We start from the raw sequence: 20,152 nt of genomic DNA, 5'->3' as shown, positions 1-20,152 counted from the left end.
CAGGTCGGGGTGCGGGGGCCGCTGCAGGCCGGGGCTGCAGGCCGGAGGGGCGGCTCGGACCAGCCCCGGGGCCCCTCTTCCCTCCCGGCGGCTCACGCCCCTCCCTCAGTCTGGGCCGTGCGGGCGGCTCCCGGGCCACCCCAGCCCCACCTGGCCGAGCCCGTTCTCAGCTCCGTGGCGACCCGCCCAGAGCCGCACCTTCCAGGTCCTCCCTGCCCTGGGGCTGCGGGGCCCGGAGCCGTGCGCCGCCCGCCCGCCGGCCGCCCCGAGCGGCCCCGCCCCCGCCAAGCCCCGCCCCGAGCCCGCCCGTCCGCCTGCGCGCCAGGCCGGGCGGTGCCGACGCGCTTGGCGGGAGATAGGAAAGTGCTCCTGCGCGCCGGCGGCGGCTGCAGTTCCTGCGAGCGGCGGCGGGACCGGCGGGGACGCCCACGCCTCCCAGCGCGGCCCAGGGCCCGGAGCGGCCGGAGCAGCCCGCGCTCGGACCCCGGCCCGGCTCCCGCTCCGGGCTCAGCCGGCGGGCAGCGAGCGCGGCGCGGCCCGGGCCGGGGGGATGTCTCGGCGGACGCGCGGGTGAGCGAGCGGGCGGCCGAGGGCCCCTCCCCCTCCCCGGGGTCCACCCCCTCCCCCTGCACCCCGACCCCTGCCCGCACCCCACTCTCGCCTTAGCCCCTCTGAGCGGGGCCGGCGTGCGGCGTACCCGTGGGGAGTCCTGCGTCCAGGGCCGCCCGAGGCCGGGGGCGCACGGAGCCGGGGGTCTCTGGGGGCTTCTCGCTCGGCTCTCCGGGCCTGTCGGGCCTCGGAGCCGGGGCGGGTGGGTCTCCTGGGATCTCGGCCAAGCCCTGTATGATGTCATTTTTGTCTCCCGCCTCATTGCGAGGTGGGGGTGGGACGGCGGTGTCCGCGGGAAGAGCCATTCTGGGGCGGCTGGCGACCCTTGGAGAGGGAGCGATTTCCCAAGTCTCAGAGCGCGGGAGGCCGCAGCGGGGAGGACACTCGCCTTTCAAGCCTGTTGGCGTTCAGATTTGCCGGTGGGCATTTCCCTCCACCCCCACCCCCCAAATTCCGGGGAGCATAGAGCACCCTCAGCCCTCTCCCTGGCCTGAGAAGGGTGCCGGGGGTGGAGGGGTGGGGAAGGCCTCTCCACTCTCCCACCACCTGGACTGCGGGTCCCAGCTGGGCTGAGGTTCAGAGACCCGCCTTGCTGTTCCACTGGAGGAGGTTTCGGGCAGCTGGGGTGGAAGGTGAGGGGAAGACACATGTGTATCGAGGCTTCTGTTCCAGGAGCCCCTGGGGCCGAGGCCGGAACTGCGGTCTGCATTTTACTTATTCCCTAGAGAATACGTGGCGGAGTTGAGCCTGAAAGCTGGGGTCCCTTTCTTAACACCTGTGCGCCCGGAAGGAAAAGGGGTCCTCCCCTGTTCCCTCCCTGCACGAGGGCAGCCCCGACAGATAACCTTGCACCCTTCTCTGGGTGGTGTTTGCCTTCTCGGGCAGAGGGCAGAGACTTGAAAAGCACTGGTGGCTGGCTTGCCCCAGAGTTCCCAGCAGAGCAGCATCTGATCCCCGGGCAGTGGTCAGGGTGCCTGGCACAGGGTCTCTCCTCTTCAGGCCCCCATTTCCCAGGTCAGCCCCAATTCTCAGGCGGTTTCTGGTCGGGCACTTGTCAATTCCCATCCTGGTCTTTGCTTCAGGAAGTGTTGCTCCAGGGAATCCCAACAACCCCGGGTCCCCTTGCTGCTTCTCCCCCCGGGACTCAGTGGAGGGATGCCGGGTGAGGGATGGTTTCTGCACCCTGGCACCCTACAGTCATCATCTCCATTCTTGGCCCCTCACTGGAACGTTCCCCCCCCCAGCAGTGTCCCACTTCCTACTTAGCTTCTGACTCACCGCCTGGAGCAGAGCCCAGCACCTGGGAGGGCGTAGAAAAAGGGTGTGTGGGACCTGCATGTGGTTGCCACCACTGACGTGGCCTCTGCTTTTTAAGCTGAGGAGAGGACTTGGAAGGTGCAGGTTTCGAACCTGGCTCTGGACTTGGCAAATAGCATAACCCCTTTGAGCCTCAGTTTCCACATCTATTAAGTGGGGACAGTGAGAATGCATGTGAAGGGGGTGGTCAGTGCCATGTTGGTGATTGAAGTTTATCATCTCTCACAGAATTCTCCCAGCTGAGTTGCTGTCTCCATCCAGTGAAATGTTGCAGAGTGTTCATGCAGACACGTTTCACCTTTGAAGGAACGTTTGCTGAGCTTCTGTTAGAAGCTGGGTGTTGGAGAACTAAAGATGGTTTCTGTCAGAAACAGGCCCGGGGGCAGTTGATTATAAAGCCAGCTTCATTTCCTCATTAGTATCTTACAGAACTTTTTTTTTTTTTTAATATATTTTATTGATTTTTTACAGAGAGGAAGAGAGAGGGATAGAGAGTTAGAAACATCGATGAGAGAGAAACACCGATCAGCTGCCTCCTGCACACCTCCTACCGGGGATGTGCCCACAACCAAAGTACATGCCCTTGACCGGAATCGAACCTGGGACCCTTGAGTCCGAAGGCCGACGCTCTATCCACTGAGCCAAACCGGTTTCAGCATATCTTACAGAACTTTTGTCTTCTACGTTGAGGTCGTGGAAGACCTCATGAATTGGGTCAGGAATGATTGATTGGGCATGGCTGAATTCCAGGTCCTTCTGTGACTAATGTATTGCTGGGTTTAGACAATCTGTCCTTTTCCTCCTTCCAAAAAATTCACACTAATTGGCATTTCTTATCTACTAGTAGGCAGCATTGTGTGTTCATTCTTTCCTGAATCTGGTCATTCTCTTGAGTAAACATTTAGGGCCTTTTGGTGCCAACCCCCGAAGACCCCGCAGGTGTGGAGGTGGAGCTGACCTCCGTCCATGAGGGCAAGGAGACAGGAAGCCTAAGGGCCTACATTCTTTTTTTTAAATGATTTTGAGAGTGAAGAAGCAACTGGGGAGATCCTAGGCGGGGCTGCTGTGGCTCACTGAGAAGTCAGAGAAAAGGGCGCCTTGGAGACAGGTTCAGGGGATTAGCCTGGGATGAGCTGCTGCTGCCCATGGCCCCCCTGATTACAAGTCTCCTGGGGGGTCCCTTAGAGTTACTAATGTATTGCTGGGTTTAGACAATCTGTCCTTTTCCTCCTTCCAAAAAATTCACACTAATTGGCATTTCTTATCTACTAGTAGGCAGCATTGTATGTTTAAAAGTTGTTATCGAAGAGAAAATACTAAATTGTTGTCTAGTTTTGATTGAATATCATTCTTCTGGGAAGAAGGGGGGGAAGGGAAAGGTGCAGGCTATTCCCAGGATGGGGGTGGGGGTGGGGGCAGCCCTTGCTGGGCCTACATTCTGGAATAGAATTTCCAAGGTGTCCTAGGAGCATAGGAAGATGTTGACTTGAGGAAAGATGTGAGTTCTGGAGGAGGCAGAGGGAAGATGGACATGAAAGGAAGTCCCTTTCACACACGGTCTGCACTTGCCTTGCTTGTTTGGAGATGGGAGGCTCTTTCCACGTAGGAATGGACTCCACAAAGGGGACCTGATGCAGATCCCACCACATGGAGTTGGGAGCAGCTGACACCCTGGAGGTGGAAAGCATGATCTCGATTTTCCTAACCTGATTTAATTAAACCTGATCAAATATGGAAGTTTGGAGCAACTTGGAAAAGCAAACTATGCTTGTGTGTAGGCAGGGATTGGAAAGGGATGTGCAAAAATGGACATATTTACTAAGATGACGTATTTTAAAGGTTTTTATCAAATAACCAATATTTTTTAAAATATATTTTATTGATTTTTCACAGAGAAGAAGAGAGATAGAGAGCTAGAAACACCGATGAGAGAAACATCGATCAGCTGCCTCCTGCACACCCCCCACTGGGGATGTGCCCGAAACCAAGGTACATGCCCCTGACCGGAATCGAACCCAGGACCCCTGAGTCCGTAGGCCGACGCTCTATCCACTGAGCCAAACCGGCTTCGGCAAATAACCAATATTTTTTAAAATTTTGGTGTATCATATTGACTGACACCATCAGTTTTAATTTTTTTTTAAAAAATATGTTTTTATTGATTTCAGAGAGGAAGGGAGAGAGAAATATCAGTGATGAGAGCGAATCATTGATCGGCTGCCTCCTGCCTGCCCCCTGCTGGGGATTGAGCCCACAACCCCGGCATGTGCCCTTGACCGGAATTGAACTGGGAAACGTCCAGTCCTCAGGCCAAGGTTCTATCCACTGAGTCAAACCGGCTAGGGCCATCAGCTTTAATCTTCAGAACATCCATGCAAGTTTAAAAGTTGTTATCGAAGAGAAAATATTAAATTGGTGTCTAGTTTTGATTGAATATCATAATCTTAGTGAAATCACAACTTCTCTTTTCTTGTAGCTTTTCCAATCCTTAGGGTGTACCTGAAAAATAAAAGAAGAAAATGAAAATAGCTCATACCCCATTTTGTTAAAAAATTTTTTTTAAAAGGAGGATGGAAGTACCTTGTGTTTTTGAAAGCAAAAAGAGTAAAAACCTGCTTCCCACAAAACTTTCCCTTTCCCTAGACGTCACTGTCCCCTGCCCATGGGCTGTCCATCCATAATGTAGCAGGATAAGGAGACATATGTCCTTGACCTTTGGCTTGCTCTCCCTGCAGTGAGGAGCTGGATGAGCTACACTACCAGGACACAGACTCAGACGTGCCAGAGCAGAGGGATAGCAAGTGCAAGGTCAAATGGACCCACGGGGAGGTGAGTGACACTGAGGGGCAATTACAGCAGGAGTGTGGGCAGCGGGGGGGGGGTGTGCATGATGCCCTGGTGGGTGCAGTGAAGAGGAGAAGCTGATGAAAGAAGTCTTTGATTCTCCCACGTGCCTCTTCTAGCATTCTTGGGGACCCTTTAATACTGAGGACTCCTGTGGGAGGGGGCACTTGTGTTTCTCAGACCTCAGGACCAGCAATCACTGTTGTGTCTCTTAGAAGCCGGTGTATTCTGCATCATGAACAATAATTGTGTTTCTTGTCCTTTAACTGCTAGGAGGTTTAGCCAAGTCTGCAACCCCCTTTATTATTATTGTACCTTTGGACCTCAAGTTCTGAATTGATTTTCTTTTTATTCTTTAGTCAACTTTATGGAAGTATAATTTATATACAACCAAATAGACCTTTTAAAAGTGAACAGTTCAACAGTTTTAACAAAACATTCCCTTTGTGTTCCATCTTTCCCATTTCCAGGCCACCCCGATCTATCTCTCGGCTTGATTTATTTTGCCTGTTCTTGAATCAGTGAAATTATACAGTTGTGCGCTTTTCTATTTGGCTCCTTTTGTTCAGCAAAATGTTGTGTGATTCACTAATTTGTCTGTTTTTATTGCTGAGTAGTATTCCGTTGGATGGATATGCCTCGTGCTTCACTTGTTGTTGGGCATTGGGGCTCTTTCTAGTTGTTGGCTATTGTGGATAGAGCTGCTGTGAGGATGCTTGATAAGCCTTTTTGAGGATTGTTTTCTCTCTGGGCAGGATACTGAGGTACAGCCATGGGATGGGTGTGTGTTTAGTTTTATAGAAACTGCCAGACCTTTTTCTAAATTGGTTGTACCATCTTAGATGCCTGCTGGCCTTATTTATTTATTTATTTATTTTACTGTAGGAGTTGTAAATCCCTCTTATATTATAAAAGATTAGAGGCCCAGTGCACAAAATTTGTGCATAGGTGGGGTCCCTAGACCTGGCTGGCGATCAGGGCCAATCAGGGCCAGGCTGATCATGGCTGGGCGCGGAAGGAATGGACACCGGACATCGACACCGCCATCGTGGGGTTCCCCGCCTCCCTCCCTCCCTCCTCCTTCCCTTACTGCTGAGCCGCCACTGTGGTGGGCAGGCCGATTGGGGCCTGCCGGCCGGGGGAGGGACAGGGCATAGGAGGTTGGCTGCTGGCCCCTAGGAGGGAGCCAGCTCTCAGCCCCCCTTCGGAAAAGGGCCATGAGGAGGGACCACGGGAGTTTGGCCAGCTGGGGGAGGTTGGTTGTGGGAGCGCACTGACTACCAGGAGGGCAGCTCCTGCGTTGAGTGTCTGCCTTCTGGTGGTCAGTGCGCATCATAGCGACCAGTCATTCCAGTTGCTTAGGCTTTTATATACACCGAGTGGCCAGATTATTATGATCTCTGAATGCATAATAATCTGGCCACTCAGTGTGTATATGTGTGTGTGTGTGTGTGTGTGTGTGTGTGTGTGTGTGTGTGTATATATATATGTATATATATATATTTATTAGAGGCCCAGTGCATGAATTCGTGCATGGGTGGGTCCGGCCAGCCTGGCCGGGGGAGGGGACATGGGCAGTTCGCCAGTCTGCCTGCTGGTCGAACTCCTGGTCGAGGGGACAATTTGCATATTAGCCCTTTATTATATAGGATATACACTGAGTAGCCAGATTATTATGCGTTCAGAGATCATAATAATCTGGCCACTCGGTGTATATAGATGCTTGTGCAGAGGAGTGCTAAGCCAGCCTTTCTGTTCATCCCATCCTATTGTGGACCAGGAACTATTCAGCTTTTGTGGGCTTTGAAGAATCAACAAGATGGGGTCCCTTCCCCAGAGCAGCTCTCTGCTTGGCATGGAGAGAGAAGACTGCGCGCAGGCCCCTGGATGCACTGTGGTCTTCCATGGCGCCGGGAGGATTGGCGTCTGTGTATTGCACTAAGGGTCATAGCACGTTGGAGGCACTAGTAATTGCTGAAATACCTTAGGGGGAGAGTTAATGTTGTCTGAAGAGATTAGGGGAAGTGTCATGGATAAGGATTTGGAAATTCAGCAGTCAGGGGGGTAATTGTTGAAATACCTTTAGAAGGAGAGGTTACTGTTGTCTTAAGAGGTTAGGGGAAGTGTCATGGAGAAGGATTTGGAAATCCAGCAGTCAGGGAAGTGTGCAAAACCATGGGCAAGTCAGAATAGGAAATGGGGTGTAGGTGGAGAAAAGCCAGTAGAGGGGTCCCGGTGTGGCTGGAGTGAAGAATCCTTGAAGGGGAGGGGAAGAAGAGTGGTTAGAAAAGATGGATTAGGGCTAAATTCTGGAGGGCCTCGACTGCCAGGCTCAGAATATAGGCTCATTCAGCTGGCAGGTTTTTAAAGCCGAGGAGTGACATGGACATAGCTGGGCTTCAGAGGAGCTAACCTGCTGTGTGTAGGGTGGATAAGAGATTTGGGGGCAGTGTGGGTCCCAGCAATAGTGCCGGGACCTGGGGAGGGCACTGCATGGGGCAGGTAAGAGATGATGCCATGGAGAGACTGGGGCAGTACAGGGTGGAGTTAACAGGTGGAGGAGCTTCCTGGGGTCCTGGAGGAGTTGGAGATGAAATGCAAAGTGTCTGTGCCAGTTATTGGGAGGACAGTGGTGCTGGAGATGGACATGGGAGGAAGGCAGGTGTGGGCCTGCCCAGGCTGGTGGGCAGAGGAAGCCAGGGTGTCTGGGGATGGCAGGGTGTGAGCTGGCTCAGCTATAGGATTTATGGGGACTTTGTCCAGCGGTGCTACACTGGCCAAGCTGCAGCTGAGGGCCTGGATTTCTGTGATGGCCTTTTTTTTCTGTCCAGGAGAGAGCAGGGTAGGGGAAGGGAACACATAACGTTAAATTTACCGCTGTACCACTTTTAAGTGTGCAGTTCAGTAGTGTTAAGTGTATTCCCATGTGTAACAAATCTCTAGAACTTTCTCACCTTGCAAAACAATCTCTATACCTAGTAAACACTAATTCCTCATGAGTGGAATCATAGAATTTGCCCTTTTGTGACTGGCTTATTTCACTTAGCCTCATGTCCTTGAGGCTCATCTATGCTGTAGCGTATGTCCGAACTTCCTTTTGTTTCAAGGCTGAATAATTTCCCACTGTATAGATATAGCACGATATATGTAGTTTTTGTTTTGCTTGTTTTCTTCAAGTAAAATTGCTATCTCTCATTTTGGAAGCAGTTTTCAATACCTACCACCAACTTTCTCAAGCTCTGCACACTTCTTGTTTGTTCATGCTAAAATGGGTCCGTGTGCATTCCAGTGAGGGGTGTTCATTTCCCCGCCTCTGGTGGCCCCACTCGAGGGCCAGGGCAGCACTGAGCAGGGGGGTGCGGAGCCAGCGTGTTCCCTTCGGAAGTTATTGACTCTAGACTCGCTAAATGTCTTAGCAAACACTCCTCTGGCTTAAAAGTGGAATTACTACTCAGAATTTATAGGTCCACAAATGGAGTGCTCCCGCTCCCTCTCTCTCTTTCTAAAAATAAAGAAATAGTGCAAAAGTCAATAAAAATGGAATTCACAGAAAAGGGGGTTGGGTTCAAAGCAGAAACACCTTGGAGGAAGCGCCCTCGCTGCCATCTTCCCTGGCTCCACCCATTGAATCGTTTACTTTATATATTAATATTAAATTTAAAAATCAATTTGAGCCCAGCCTGTGTGGCTCAGTGGTTGAACATCGACCCATGAACCAAGAGGTCACCAGTTGGATTCCTGGTCAGGGCACATGCCTTGGTTGCGGGCTCAGTCTCCATTGGGGGATGTGCAGGAGGCAGCCGATGATGATTCTCTCTCACCATTGATGTTTCTATCTCTCCCTCTCCCTTCCTCTCTGAAATCAATAAAAACATATAAAAAAAAAAAAAGAATGGAAAGTCCTTACTGCATTAAATTTAAAAAAAAACAGTTTGAGGAATACTTTATGTACAATCCACTGCAATGACTTAGAGAATAATTCGATGAGTTTCTACCGAAGTATTATGTGCAACTTTCAGCACCTTTACCTTATAGGACATTTTCATTGCTCCCAAGCATTCTATGCTCCCCTTGGCTGTCCATCCTGCCTCCCTCCACCCCTGACCTCAGACAACCACCGACTGCCTTTTTGTTCCTATGGTTTAGGTCAGTGGTTGGCAAACTCATTAGTCAACAGAGCCAAATATCAACAGTACAACGATTGAAATTTATTTTGAGAGCCAAATTTTTAAAACTTAAACTTCTTGCCCTAGTTGGTTTGGCTCAGTGGATAGAGCATCAGCCTGCAGACTGAAGGGTCCCAGGTTCGATTCCAGCCAAGGGCACATGCCTGGGTTGCAGGCTCGATCTCCAGTAGGGGGTGTGCAGGAGGCAGCCAATCAATGATTCTCTCTCATCATTGATGTTTCTATCTCTCTATCCCGCTCCCTTCCTCTCTAAAATCAATAAAAATGTATTAAAAAAAAATAAACTTAAACTTCTAATGCCACTTCTTCAAAATAGACTCGCCCAGGCCGTGGTATTTTGTGGAAGAGCCACAATCAAGGGGCCAAAGAGCCGCATGTGGCTTGCGAGCCTCAGTTTGCCGACCCACAGGTTTAGTTTATAGTTTCTAGAATTTCATATGCATGGAGCCATACAGTGTTTACTGTTATGCCTGGCTTTATTTTTTTTTCCTTTTTTTATCCTAAGTTGAGGATACACTTACTGATTTTAGAGAAAGAGGAAGGGAGAGGGAGAGAAACAGAAACATTGATAGGAGAGAGAGAGGGGGGTGGAGAGGGAGAAGGAGAGGGAGAGAGAAACATTCATTGATTGCCTTCCATACTCACCCTGACAGGGGATCGAACCTGAAACCCAGGTATGTGGCCTGACTAGGAATCCAAACCCACAACCTTTTGGTGTACCAGAGGATGCACCAAACCACTGAGCACCCCAGCCAGGGCTATGTCTTGCTTCGTTGTCATGATGATATTGAGATTCTGTGTTGTGTGAATCAGTAGTTCATTTGCAGGAGAATATTTGTGACAGACACTGTTTTGCCTTCTGACTGCTCTTAAGTTCTGCCCATGTCTCCCCATCTCCAGAGCTGTGTCACTATCGTCTCTGGCCTGAGTGCCTGGAATGGCCTCCTGTTATCCTTCCTGTCCTCTCACAGCCCCTTTCCCTGCAGCTGCCCAAGTGAACTTCACAACAAGCATGTTGGACTGGGTCCGCCCATGCTCAAATGCATCAGCGGCTTTGCATAACATAACACGGAGTCCCGAATCCATCCTGTGTGTGGCCTGGTCCCGGCCGTCCCCTCCAAAAGCAGCTTGCATATCTCTCCTGTGTTTCCTGCATTCCAGCTACCCTGGGCTTCTTGGAATGGGCCTGTCCCTTTTCCTCCCTGAATAGGCAGTCGCCACACACCTCTCTATGCCCCCAGCATCGTGGCTTTACTTTTGTCTTTGGGAGACTTGGATTGGATCTGTCTCCCTCTGGACCGTAAGTCCCTCAGGGTGAGTTGTTGCTTCGACTATAGCACCTGGCTCAGAGGAGGTCTTGCTGAATGGCTGGATGAGGCTGTTCCTGGACCCATGTGAGCTGAGCTCTCTCTCTCTGGTGTTGGCAGGATGAGCAGTTGAGGACCCTGGTGAGGCAGTTTGGACAGCAAGACTGGAAGTTCCTGGCCAGCCACTTTCCTGTGAGTGCAGCCCTTCTGTGGCCTCCTGCCCCAGGGGCAGGTTCCGAGTGACCAGACAGCGTTCCTGGGACAGACTTGCTGCCAAGCAGAAGACAAGGAAATGATACTCCTGCCGAAACTTCCCAAACCCCACCCCACCCCCCAGGCCCTTTCTTCCCAAACTGGAATTCCAGGCACCCTGATTAGGCATCACCACGCAGCAGCCTCAGCATGCCTGTGGTCTCTAGGCTCTGACGCCTGCAGCATGTGACCAGTGGCACGTAATCAGTGGCGTATTTGCATTTCTTCCTGTGTTGGTGCTCAGTTTCTCAATAGTGAGTCTGAAACTGAGGGGGAAATGGTACTTCCAGCAGGTTTGCGGGGAGAGCTTCCTCAAGGGGTCTCCCTCAGACTCCCCCTCCCCCCCCCAGCTCCCAGGACTGCAGGTGTCTGCTTTGGAGAGGTGTATGGCGGGAGCTGCTGTCTGGCTTATTTCTTGGGTCACTCAGGGACCAAGTCACCAGACCTCTTCTGCCCATTCCTCATCTCCCTCCGATTAAAATAGCATGATCAGGGAAACAGCGCTGTCCCAGAAGCAAGCAAGCTGGCTTCCCACGGGGTTCTTAGTTTGCCCAGTTCCATCCGGTCCTCTGTAGCAAAGAAAAGCCATGGGTATTCTGACATGTGGCCACGGGGTGTGTGGTGGTTCCAGGAACAAGACAAAACCCATCTGAGCCACCTGGCCCAGGCCATAGTCCCCGAGCCCAGTGGTCAAGCATGATGCAGGACTGCCTCCCCAGTTCTCATGATTCCTGTCCTCCCAGAATCGCACTGACCAGCAATGCCAGTACCGGTGGCTGAGGGTCTTGAATCCAGATCTCGTCAAGGGGCCGTGGACCAAAGAGGAAGACGAGAAGGTAACTAGTGGGACAGTGTCTTGCACACAGTGGGCCTTCACTTACCCCGTGAGTCACGAGACTGCCAGGCTGCCCTTGCGTCTGGCCGAAGGTTGGGTGTGTGTCCTCCGCTGGTCAGTCCGTCGCACCTCTCAGGGCTGCGGTGAGGCCCACGTGGAGAGAAGGTGCTGGTGTGAGACGGGCAGGCTCGCTGCCTTCACCAGGCTTACTTCCCAGGTCATCGAGCTGGTTAAGAAGTACGGCACGAAGCAGTGGACACTGATTGCCAAGCACCTGAAGGGCCGGTTGGGAAAGCAGTGCCGCGAGCGCTGGCACAACCACCTCAACCCCGAGGTGAAAAAGTCCTGCTGGACCGAGGAGGAGGACCGCATCATCTGTGAGGCCCACAAGGTGCTGGGCAACCGCTGGGCCGAGATCGCCAAGATGCTGCCGGGAAGGTGAGCGACTTCCGGGGGCTTGGGGACAGTGGTGACAGGCAGGGTGAGGTTCCCCGGTCGGGGAGAGCCTTGTGGCTGAATATTCCTCCGGTCTTCTCTGGAGTTGTTCACTTCACCCAGAGACGCAGGAGTCCTTCAGACTGGTCTTTCTCTAGAGAATAAACCTCCCTCCTGCCGGCATCTGGACATCCAAACCTCTGCTCTGTTTTCATCCTGCTCCTCCCTGGGCCTGGTCCCTCCAAGCCCTGAGCCCCTTGGGATCGCAAGGAGCATCGGGAAGACTTGGCTCCATTCTTGCCAGAATCTTCCTCCGGATCAATTCCCAGTCTCCTAAGTGTCTTATTGCGCCCCTACGTGTTCTCCAATTTCTGGAAACATAAGTCTATTGTATGCTATTGTCTTCTACCCTGTTCTCTTTGTCCTTGTGCATTTTTACCTTATTTTGCTTTATTTTTAATCCTTCTTTTCTCATGACACTGGGGTCCTGAGAGGTAGAGGAGGTGGAATGCCAGCTGGTGTATTTCCCTTGAAGTATAAATGGGTCTGCTTCACACTCAGACCCGAGCATGCTGTCCTTCCGGAGCTTCTCCTAGCTCTGGGGTTGAAGACCCGGCCTCTTCCCCTCTGTGGCCTGTTGGCCCGGCTCACGCCACCAGCCTCGCCTTGGTCCCTCTCTGTTATACACAGTGAGCTCTTCTCTGAGATGCCCCCGTGCACCCCTGCCTTATGCCCAGTGTTCTCATCCTTCAGTTTCCAGCAGGAGTGTCATTTCTTCAGAGAAGCTTTTTTTTAAAAAAAATTTCTTTATTGATTAAGGTATCACATATTCGTCCTCATCCCCCCATTTCCATCCCACACCCCTCCCCACGCATGCCCCCACCCCCCTGTTGTCCTTAACCACTGGTTAGGCTCATATGCATGCACACAAGTCCTTTGGTTGATCTCCTCAGAGAAGCTTTCTGTCCTTCCAGCCTCTGGTCAGTCCGTGGTGACCTGGCCACAGCGCTCCCACCGTCTTCTGAGCAGCCTGTCCCCCAGTTGTAATTAGACCATGATGCCCGTCTCTCCTACCCGAGGAGACGCTAAATGTAGCCGCCCGTCTTCCTTGCCCGTGTGTCCCCAGTGCCTAGAGAGCAGTGTTTGCCATGTAATGGGCACTCCGTAAATATATGAGAGCAAAAGAACGAAGTGCATTATAGCTTGGAGCACCCAGCTTTGATCATTGTGGGCGGGAGGGCTGGGAGGTGTTTTGGGTCAGGGTTTCCTAGAAGGAACCTGAGATGCAGAGGTTAAAGGTACAGGGGTTTATGGAGGGAAGGGCTCTTGCCTGTGAGAGGAGGGGTGGAGAAGAACAGGGCATGGCCCAGCAAGATATGGGGACTCAAAGTCTGGCCTTGACGTGGTGCATGCTGTGTGTGGGCGTTTCCTGATGGTCTGCAGCGGGAGTGACCAGAGGTAGAGACCCTCCTCTTAGACTGGTTGCTCAGCCAAGCTGTTATTCTCTGTTCGCAATCCAAGGGCAAAGCACTCTGCTTGGAGCCTCAGAGAAAGAAGTGCCTACTGTGTGTGAGCACTTCCCTACTCCTGGGTACTAGGACTTAGCAGAGGTGAGTGGAAATGCTCTGGGAATCGTTAAGTGCTAGAAACGTGTGTGACTTCATCTTAGAGCTAAAAGACACCTTCGAGTTCCTCAGGTTGAACCCTCATGTACAGAAGTGGGAGCTCAGGGCAGTCAGTGATGTGACTGGTGGCACACAGGCCACGGGGTTCAAAGGTCCCTCGTTTGCCCCCGTAGGACAGACAATGCTGTGAAGAATCACTGGAATTCCACCATCAAAAGGAAGGTGGACACAGGAGGCTTCCTGAGCGAGTCCAAAGACTGCAAGCCCCCCGTGTACCTGCTGCTGGAGCTCGAGGACAAGGAGAGCCAGCCGAGTGCCCACCCCTCGGAAGGCCAGGTGAGACGGCTGCCCGGGGCTGCCCAGCACTGGCCTGGCTCCAGGTTGGTTGGTAGGGTTGATGGTAGGGTTACCCATCACCGTGTCATTTAACACCTGTCTGCCCTTTTCACCTTGCCCACGGCCATTCATTAGTTCCTGCTGAGGGTCAGTGTGGCTGCGTGTCTCTCACTAGGGCCTTTCCTTGTCACACACACGTCTGCACATACCTGGCAATTGTCTGCCCACAGACGAAGCATGACGGAGCAAGCTGACATAAAATTGAGTTCTCTGTTCTTATCAACACCTCCCTTCCTACCTGTTGCTCTTTCTGGCTTTTTCATACTAAAAGCGTGATCGCAATTTTTAAAATTCCGGTTTATTGAAGTATAATTCACATATAGCAAACATTCATTGTGTTGAGGGATAGAGTTCTGAGTCAGGACAACAACGTACAGTCATGTAACCACCACCACAGTCAAGGCACAGCACCTTTCCATCGCCCCCAGGCTCCCTTGGGGCCCCTTCCAGCCCTTCCCCACCCTTAGCTCCTGTCTGTAATTTTAATTTTATATGGTTTCCTAGAAAGGCATATGTATGGAATCGTTTAGTATTACATTGCAATTGTAAAAATGAAACCCAACACCCCAGAGCGAACTTCTTATTGATATTTTAAAAATAGATCTCTGCCCTAACCAGTTTGGCTCAGTGGATAGAGCATCAGCCTTTGGACTCAAGGGTCCCAGGTTCGATTCCGGTCAAGGGCATGTACCTTGGTTGCGGGCACATCCCCAGTAGGGAGTGTGCTGGAGGCAGCTGATCGATGTTTCTCTCTCATCGATGTTTCTGGCTCTCTATCCCTCTCCCTTCCTCTCTGTAAAAAATCAATAAAATATATTAAAAAAATAAATAAAAACAGACCTCATGAATCTTAAAAAATGAAGATTTGAAGCAAACGTCGAAGTGTGAAGATTTGACAGTGCTGGGTGTTGGTAACACACGTCTATGCTGCTTTCTGGTCTTTTCTGTAATCGTGAACCAGCAAACAGCGAAGTTGTCTTTCAGGAGAGAGCAGAGTGGTCAGACCTCCCTCAGTCTCTGAAACTCCTGCTTGGCTTTCGGCTGCTGGGCCTGATGAGCCCAGACCATGACCCTGAGCCCCGGTCCTTAGTCAATGAGTTGGTTCGGCCTTATAGCATTTTAATGGTTCTGTTATGCTGGTTATTTAATTAAATTAAGGTTATGTTCATTTTATTGTCATTAGAAACAAAACTTGAATGGTTTTAATGGCTGTGTGTTATTTAAGGTTAAATCCAATTTTAAAAATTTTACTTAAAAAATTGTTTTCCTTTTTTGTGTGCTTTTTCTTTTGTGTTAAATCTAATGCTTTTGATATTAGAAACAAAGCTTTTAAGGATCAGTCTTGTAGCTAAATCACCGTTTTCTCAGTTGTTTCTTGAGAAATTCTTAGAACTGGATAGTCACATTCTTAGAAAACGTGTTTTTTTTTCTCTCTTTAAAAGATATGGAATGCTTCATGAATTTCCATGTCTTCCCTGCATAGGGGTCATGCTCTGTATCATTCAATTTTAGCATATGTGCTCCAAAAGCGAGCACTTAAAATAGCCTCTTAATACCTTTTGCTAGATTGCTTACCAGGATAGTTTTGCCTGTTAATGTGTAGATGGGAGCACCTCCTGTTTTCCCCACTGATCAGTGTTTGCAGTGACAGATCTCTCCCTTATTATTAAGGGTAATAAGTTAAAAACGAGGCTATGTTATATCTCACTGTCTGAAAGGTTTCTCTTCCCACTTTGCTCAAGGTCAGCTAGTAAGTGGCCAAGTTCTGTCTGAATCCGGAGCTTGTGTTCTCTCCCTGACGCCATTGTGCCCCCTCCACACGGGACCTTGCTCTTCGCTCTCAGCGTGGCCTCTTAACCACAGACCCCTACACCGGGGTCTGTGTGCCAGGTTCATGTGTGAAGCTTTCTAAGGTTCTGCCAGGAGAGCTATTGCCATGAAGGATTTTCCTGTATTTTTATTTTCCCTGTCACAAAATTAGTATACACTTTTTTCATTTTTTTAATGAGTTTATTTCAGCCAAATTGATGACATATTCCAGGGAGCAAGATCTCAAATGCTCTCTACACGAATTTTTCAAACTTTCATTTTGAAGTAATATTAAGCGTACAGAAAAGTTGCAAGAATAGTACAGAGAACTCTCACATGACCTGTACTGGGTTCATTTTTGGTTTTTGACACTTGCCAGATCTGCTTTGTCTTACACATATTTTTATCTTTTATCTGAGCCATTTGGAGGTCAGTTACATACATTGTGCCTCTTTATCCACTAATATTTCAGCGTGTGTTTCCTAAGAACCCATGCATTCACTTACATAACCACAGTATAGTTAACGTCTAATTCAGGGAATTTAACTCTGATTCAGGACCTTTTTTTTTTTTTTTTTTTTACTTCTATCTAATCTATAGTCCATATTCCATTTCTTCCTGTTCCTGATCCAGGATTAGACATTGCATTTAGTTGTCCTATCTCTTTTGTCCACTTTTAACTGCAGTCTTTCATGATGTTGGTATTTTCAAGGCATACAGTAAGGACAGTTATTTTAGAGACTCTCAATTTGGGTTCCTTATTCGATTCAGGTTGTGCGATTTGTAGCTGGAATATGGCATGATCTTCATCTCATAACACAAACTCCACCAACGGTGTGCCCTTGTGTCCAACAGGGAAGTCTTGGGACCAGCTGGTCCCCAGCGCTCCCTGCCATGAAGGAAGAGGAAAGCAGTGAGGAGGAGGCCACAGCAGCAACCCCTGCTGAGGAGCAGGAAGCTGGCCCTGCAGAGCTGGACGGAGTGTGCACACCAGAGCCCTTAGACAACACCCCCAAGCGTGAAGACCAGGAGGGCTCCTCGCCAGAAATCGGCCTGCCGTATAAGTGGGTGGTGGAGGCTGCAAACCTCCTGATTCCGGCCGAGGGGTCCAGCTTCTCGGAAGCCCTGGACTTGATCGAGTCGGTAATGTTGGTCACAGCACTTCCCAGCGGGCCCAGAGCACCCCCAGCAGGGAGTCCTCTCCTGGGCGGGCATCCTTGTGTTCACACATTCTCCCAATAGCATTTACTGGGCAGATGCTACGTGCCCAGCCTGCAGCCAGGGCTGGGACATGGAGCTGCCATATGGTCCCTGCCCTCAGGAGTCTCCTGACGCATGATGTACAGCATGGGGTGGGGTGGGAGGGCTGCCCAGGGGAGGCTGCGCTCTGAGTTCTGAGGGATGATGGCGGGGGAGGGTGTTTGAGCCGATAACACAGCACAGTTGAGCATGGTGCTTGCAGCACCACAGACGGTTGGGAGTCCCTGGAGAGGGACCTGGGGACTGGTGGGGCTGGAGCAGTGAGTGGGTTCTGATTACTCGGGGTGCAGCCCTAAGGCCGAGCTGGCTGTGGGTTGTGCCCCGTGGGGGAGAGCTCTGCAGCGGGGGAGGCACCTCTTGGTGTGACATCCCAGCTCTGAGCTGCATCAGCCAGGCCTGTGTTGTGGAGTGGGTTTCAGGAGGTGATGGGCAAGAGGCCTGGCTGGTTACAGACGTTGTTCCTCTTTATCCATTAATATGTCAGTGTGTGTTTCCTAAGAGCACAGGCATTCACTTATATAACCACAGACAGTTACATCTCACTCAGGAATTTAACACGGATACTGAACTCCAGGGGCAGTGGAGTTTGGTACATTCACCTTCCCACTTGGCCCTTCCCCTCCTTGGTAAAAATAATGACATTCATTGAACACCTATTAAATGCCAGCCTCTGAGCTTGATGTACAGTCCACCCAGTATTCGGTGAGCTGTGTCCTTTCTCTGTTTTGTAGATGAGACTGAGGCTCAGAAAGGTCAAGTTGTGTACCCAGGGTCACACAGCAAGTCAGCTGGGTGATCTTGACCATTGTGCTGTGCTCTCAGTGTCCTGCTTAATGGTGGTTGGGTGGCACGGTCCCTAGGGAGCCATCTCTAAAACCCTCTGACTCGGGGTCTCATCTTTTAGCCCAGTGGCTGGGACTGGGCCCCGCTACAGGGTCTGTCTGCTGTGTTCCTTCCACTCCAAGGAATTGTCACAGGATCTTGAGAAGCAGGCAAGTGGGTGGTGGGCTCATCACCAGTGAGGGGATCCCAAGCTCAGAGGTCAGGAGGCTTGTCTGGCATCACACAGCAAGTGAGTGCCAGGGCCCTGAGTTCAGGCCCAGCAGCCGATGAAGGAGCTACGTTTGTAGGAAAAACGGCTCTCGCTCGCTCCCCTGCAGCACCTGCAGGAAGTCCTTGCAGGATGTGCTTCTATTAGATGCCATCAACTCTATGGCCTCCCCTAGCTTGTGGGCTTGTGCTGAAAGTGGGCCCGAGTCAGCACTGCCCTGAGCTGGCCTCCACCACTAGGAACGAGCTGCCCCACCTTCCTGCGAGCCTCACGGGCCAGAAATCACCACTGGGGTCCAGGTTCACGCAGGGCCAGACCCTCCAGGAACCAAAGTGGAAGCTTCTGTCCAAGTCCTTTGTCTGGACAAGGCCTGGGTGTGCCTCTCAGGATTGATAGCTCTTAGACACTGAGTGGGCAGGTGCATCTTTTCTGGCCTGGGCTCCTCGGTGTGGACGGGGGAGGGACGCTTCCCGAGCAGGTTGCTGGGGTTGGAAACGGCCTGTGAAGGGGCGAGGGAGCACCATGAGGAGCACAGGAGCTGCCTCCCCTCCAGGAATGTGGCCACAGCCTTGCGCCCGTGACTTCCACATGTGGTGATCTATGTTGACGGGAAACCTAAGCCTGCGGGAGAAGATTATATACAGGGTGTTCGTAAAACAGTTAAATAACTGATAGAGTCATACGATGGAGTATTTTGCAGTCATAAAGTCATTATAAAAGTTGGAAAATTTTCACCGTTCATAGTAAACATTTAACTTATAGGTAATAGAATTAGGCATGATTATTTCTGCTTTACGGACATTTTAAGTGGAACAAAGAGCAGGATATAGAAGTGATTTATACTAACCTTAAAAACATGTAAAATACTAGAAATGCATGATGACGGTAAATTCTAAATTCCAGTAGTGGTTTCCCACCTGAAGGCAGAGGATGTGAGCGGGCAGGTGAACATGGGGTCTCAGTGATAAGGTTTTATTTCTTTAGCTTATTTGATAGATATTTGGGTTTCTTTGTATTTTTCTTGGTGTTTTTTATATTTTAAATAGTGCATGGGACATTTCAAAAATAACAGCCAGTAGCCTTATGCACAACTTACCTTCAGTTTTATTTACAAACATAGATATGCAGCATAGAAGATTTATATTTCCTTGGGAAAATGGGAGGAATTGTTCATGATGATTGTTCTTGGGCTGTGGGATCATACTTGGCACTCGTGTATTTTCCTTCAGTGAGTTAAGTCCTCTCGTATCTGCTGGAAGAAAAGCAGACAGATTGCAGTGATTACTAACCCCTCCTCTCTGGGCAGGACCCCGATGGTTGGTGTGACCTGAGTAAATTTGACCTCCCCGAGGAGCCGTCCCCAGAGGGCAGCATCCACAGCAGCCCGGAGCAGCCACAGCCATCGCAGTGGCCGGCCGCTTCGCCTCGCCAGCCTATGGCCCCGGGGCCCAGCGTGACCGAGTACCGCCTGGACGGCCACACCATCTCAGACTTGAGCCGGGGCAGCCGGGGCGAGCTGATCCCCATTTCCCCCAGCACCGAAGTGGGGGGCTTGGGCATTGGCACTCCGCCTTCCGTGCTCAAGCGGCAGAAGAAGAGGCGTGTCGCCCTGTCCCCTGTCACAGAGAACAGCGCCAGTGTGTCCTTCCTGGACTCCTGCAACAGCCTCACCCCCAAGAGCACGCCTGTCAAGACGTTGCCCTTCTCGCCCTCCCAGGTGTGTGGACCCCACCCCAGCTGCTCGCTGGGTTTTGTTTGCAGACTCCCAGTTCCCAGTGCAGGGCCTTGCACGCAGGCACATGTACTCATGGGTTGTCTGCCGTGTGGGAGGGCTGGCGATGAAGGGTGAGCAGACACAGGCCTGGCTTTCCCTCGTGAAGCTTACATTCTGGCAGGAAGACCAGTTAATAATAAAAAAGGCCCCAAGTAAACATGGTAAATGGGATGAAGGAAACGGCTTTTGCTGCATCTGGTGGGAGGGGGGAGGAGGTCATCCAGGAAGGCTTCCATGAGGAGGAGGAGTTGCTTGCGCTGAGGGTAGTGGGTGATAACTGGGCAGAGAAGGGAAGGGGCTCAGTATTTGGTAAAAGAATCAATTTATTGAGCACCTATTTCTTATCGGCTTCTTTGTCACTGGGGAGCAGAGGGGGAAAGGACAGCCCTGCCTTTGAAGAGGGTTAATATTGGGGGCAGGCTGGTGATGAATGAGCTGATGCAGACTGTAG

General features: G+C 51.1%; 1 protein-coding gene and 1 pseudogene across 2 annotated transcripts in view; one reads left to right on the top strand and one right to left on the bottom strand.

The window, feature by feature from the left end:
* Positions 1-403: 403 nt before the first annotated feature.
* MYBL2 (MYB proto-oncogene like 2) overlaps positions 404-20,152 on the top strand; it is a 29,769-nt gene continuing 10,020 nt past the window's right edge. For both annotated transcript variants that reach the window (XM_054723861.1, XM_054723860.1), the window contains exons 1-8: positions 404-570; positions 4,662-4,755; positions 10,385-10,456; positions 11,260-11,352; positions 11,569-11,789; positions 13,585-13,747; positions 16,472-16,759; positions 19,234-19,644. In XM_054723861.1, the coding sequence (XP_054579836.1) occupies positions 551-570; positions 4,662-4,755; positions 10,385-10,456; positions 11,260-11,352; positions 11,569-11,789; positions 13,585-13,747; positions 16,472-16,759; positions 19,234-19,644 (1,362 nt within the window). In that variant the 5' untranslated portion in view covers positions 404-550. The remainder of the gene's footprint in view (positions 571-4,661; positions 4,756-10,384; positions 10,457-11,259; positions 11,353-11,568; positions 11,790-13,584; positions 13,748-16,471; positions 16,760-19,233; positions 19,645-20,152) is intronic.
* Positions 15,246-15,343, bottom strand: LOC114230062 (U6 spliceosomal RNA; annotated as a pseudogene).

This window comes from Eptesicus fuscus, chromosome 12 (assembly GCF_027574615.1).
Source record: "Eptesicus fuscus isolate TK198812 chromosome 12, DD_ASM_mEF_20220401, whole genome shotgun sequence".
NCBI classification, from domain to species: Eukaryota; Metazoa; Chordata; class Mammalia; order Chiroptera; family Vespertilionidae; genus Eptesicus; species Eptesicus fuscus.
The sequence above is the reverse complement of the archived record's forward strand: the minus strand, read 5'-3'. Positions and strand labels throughout refer to the sequence as shown.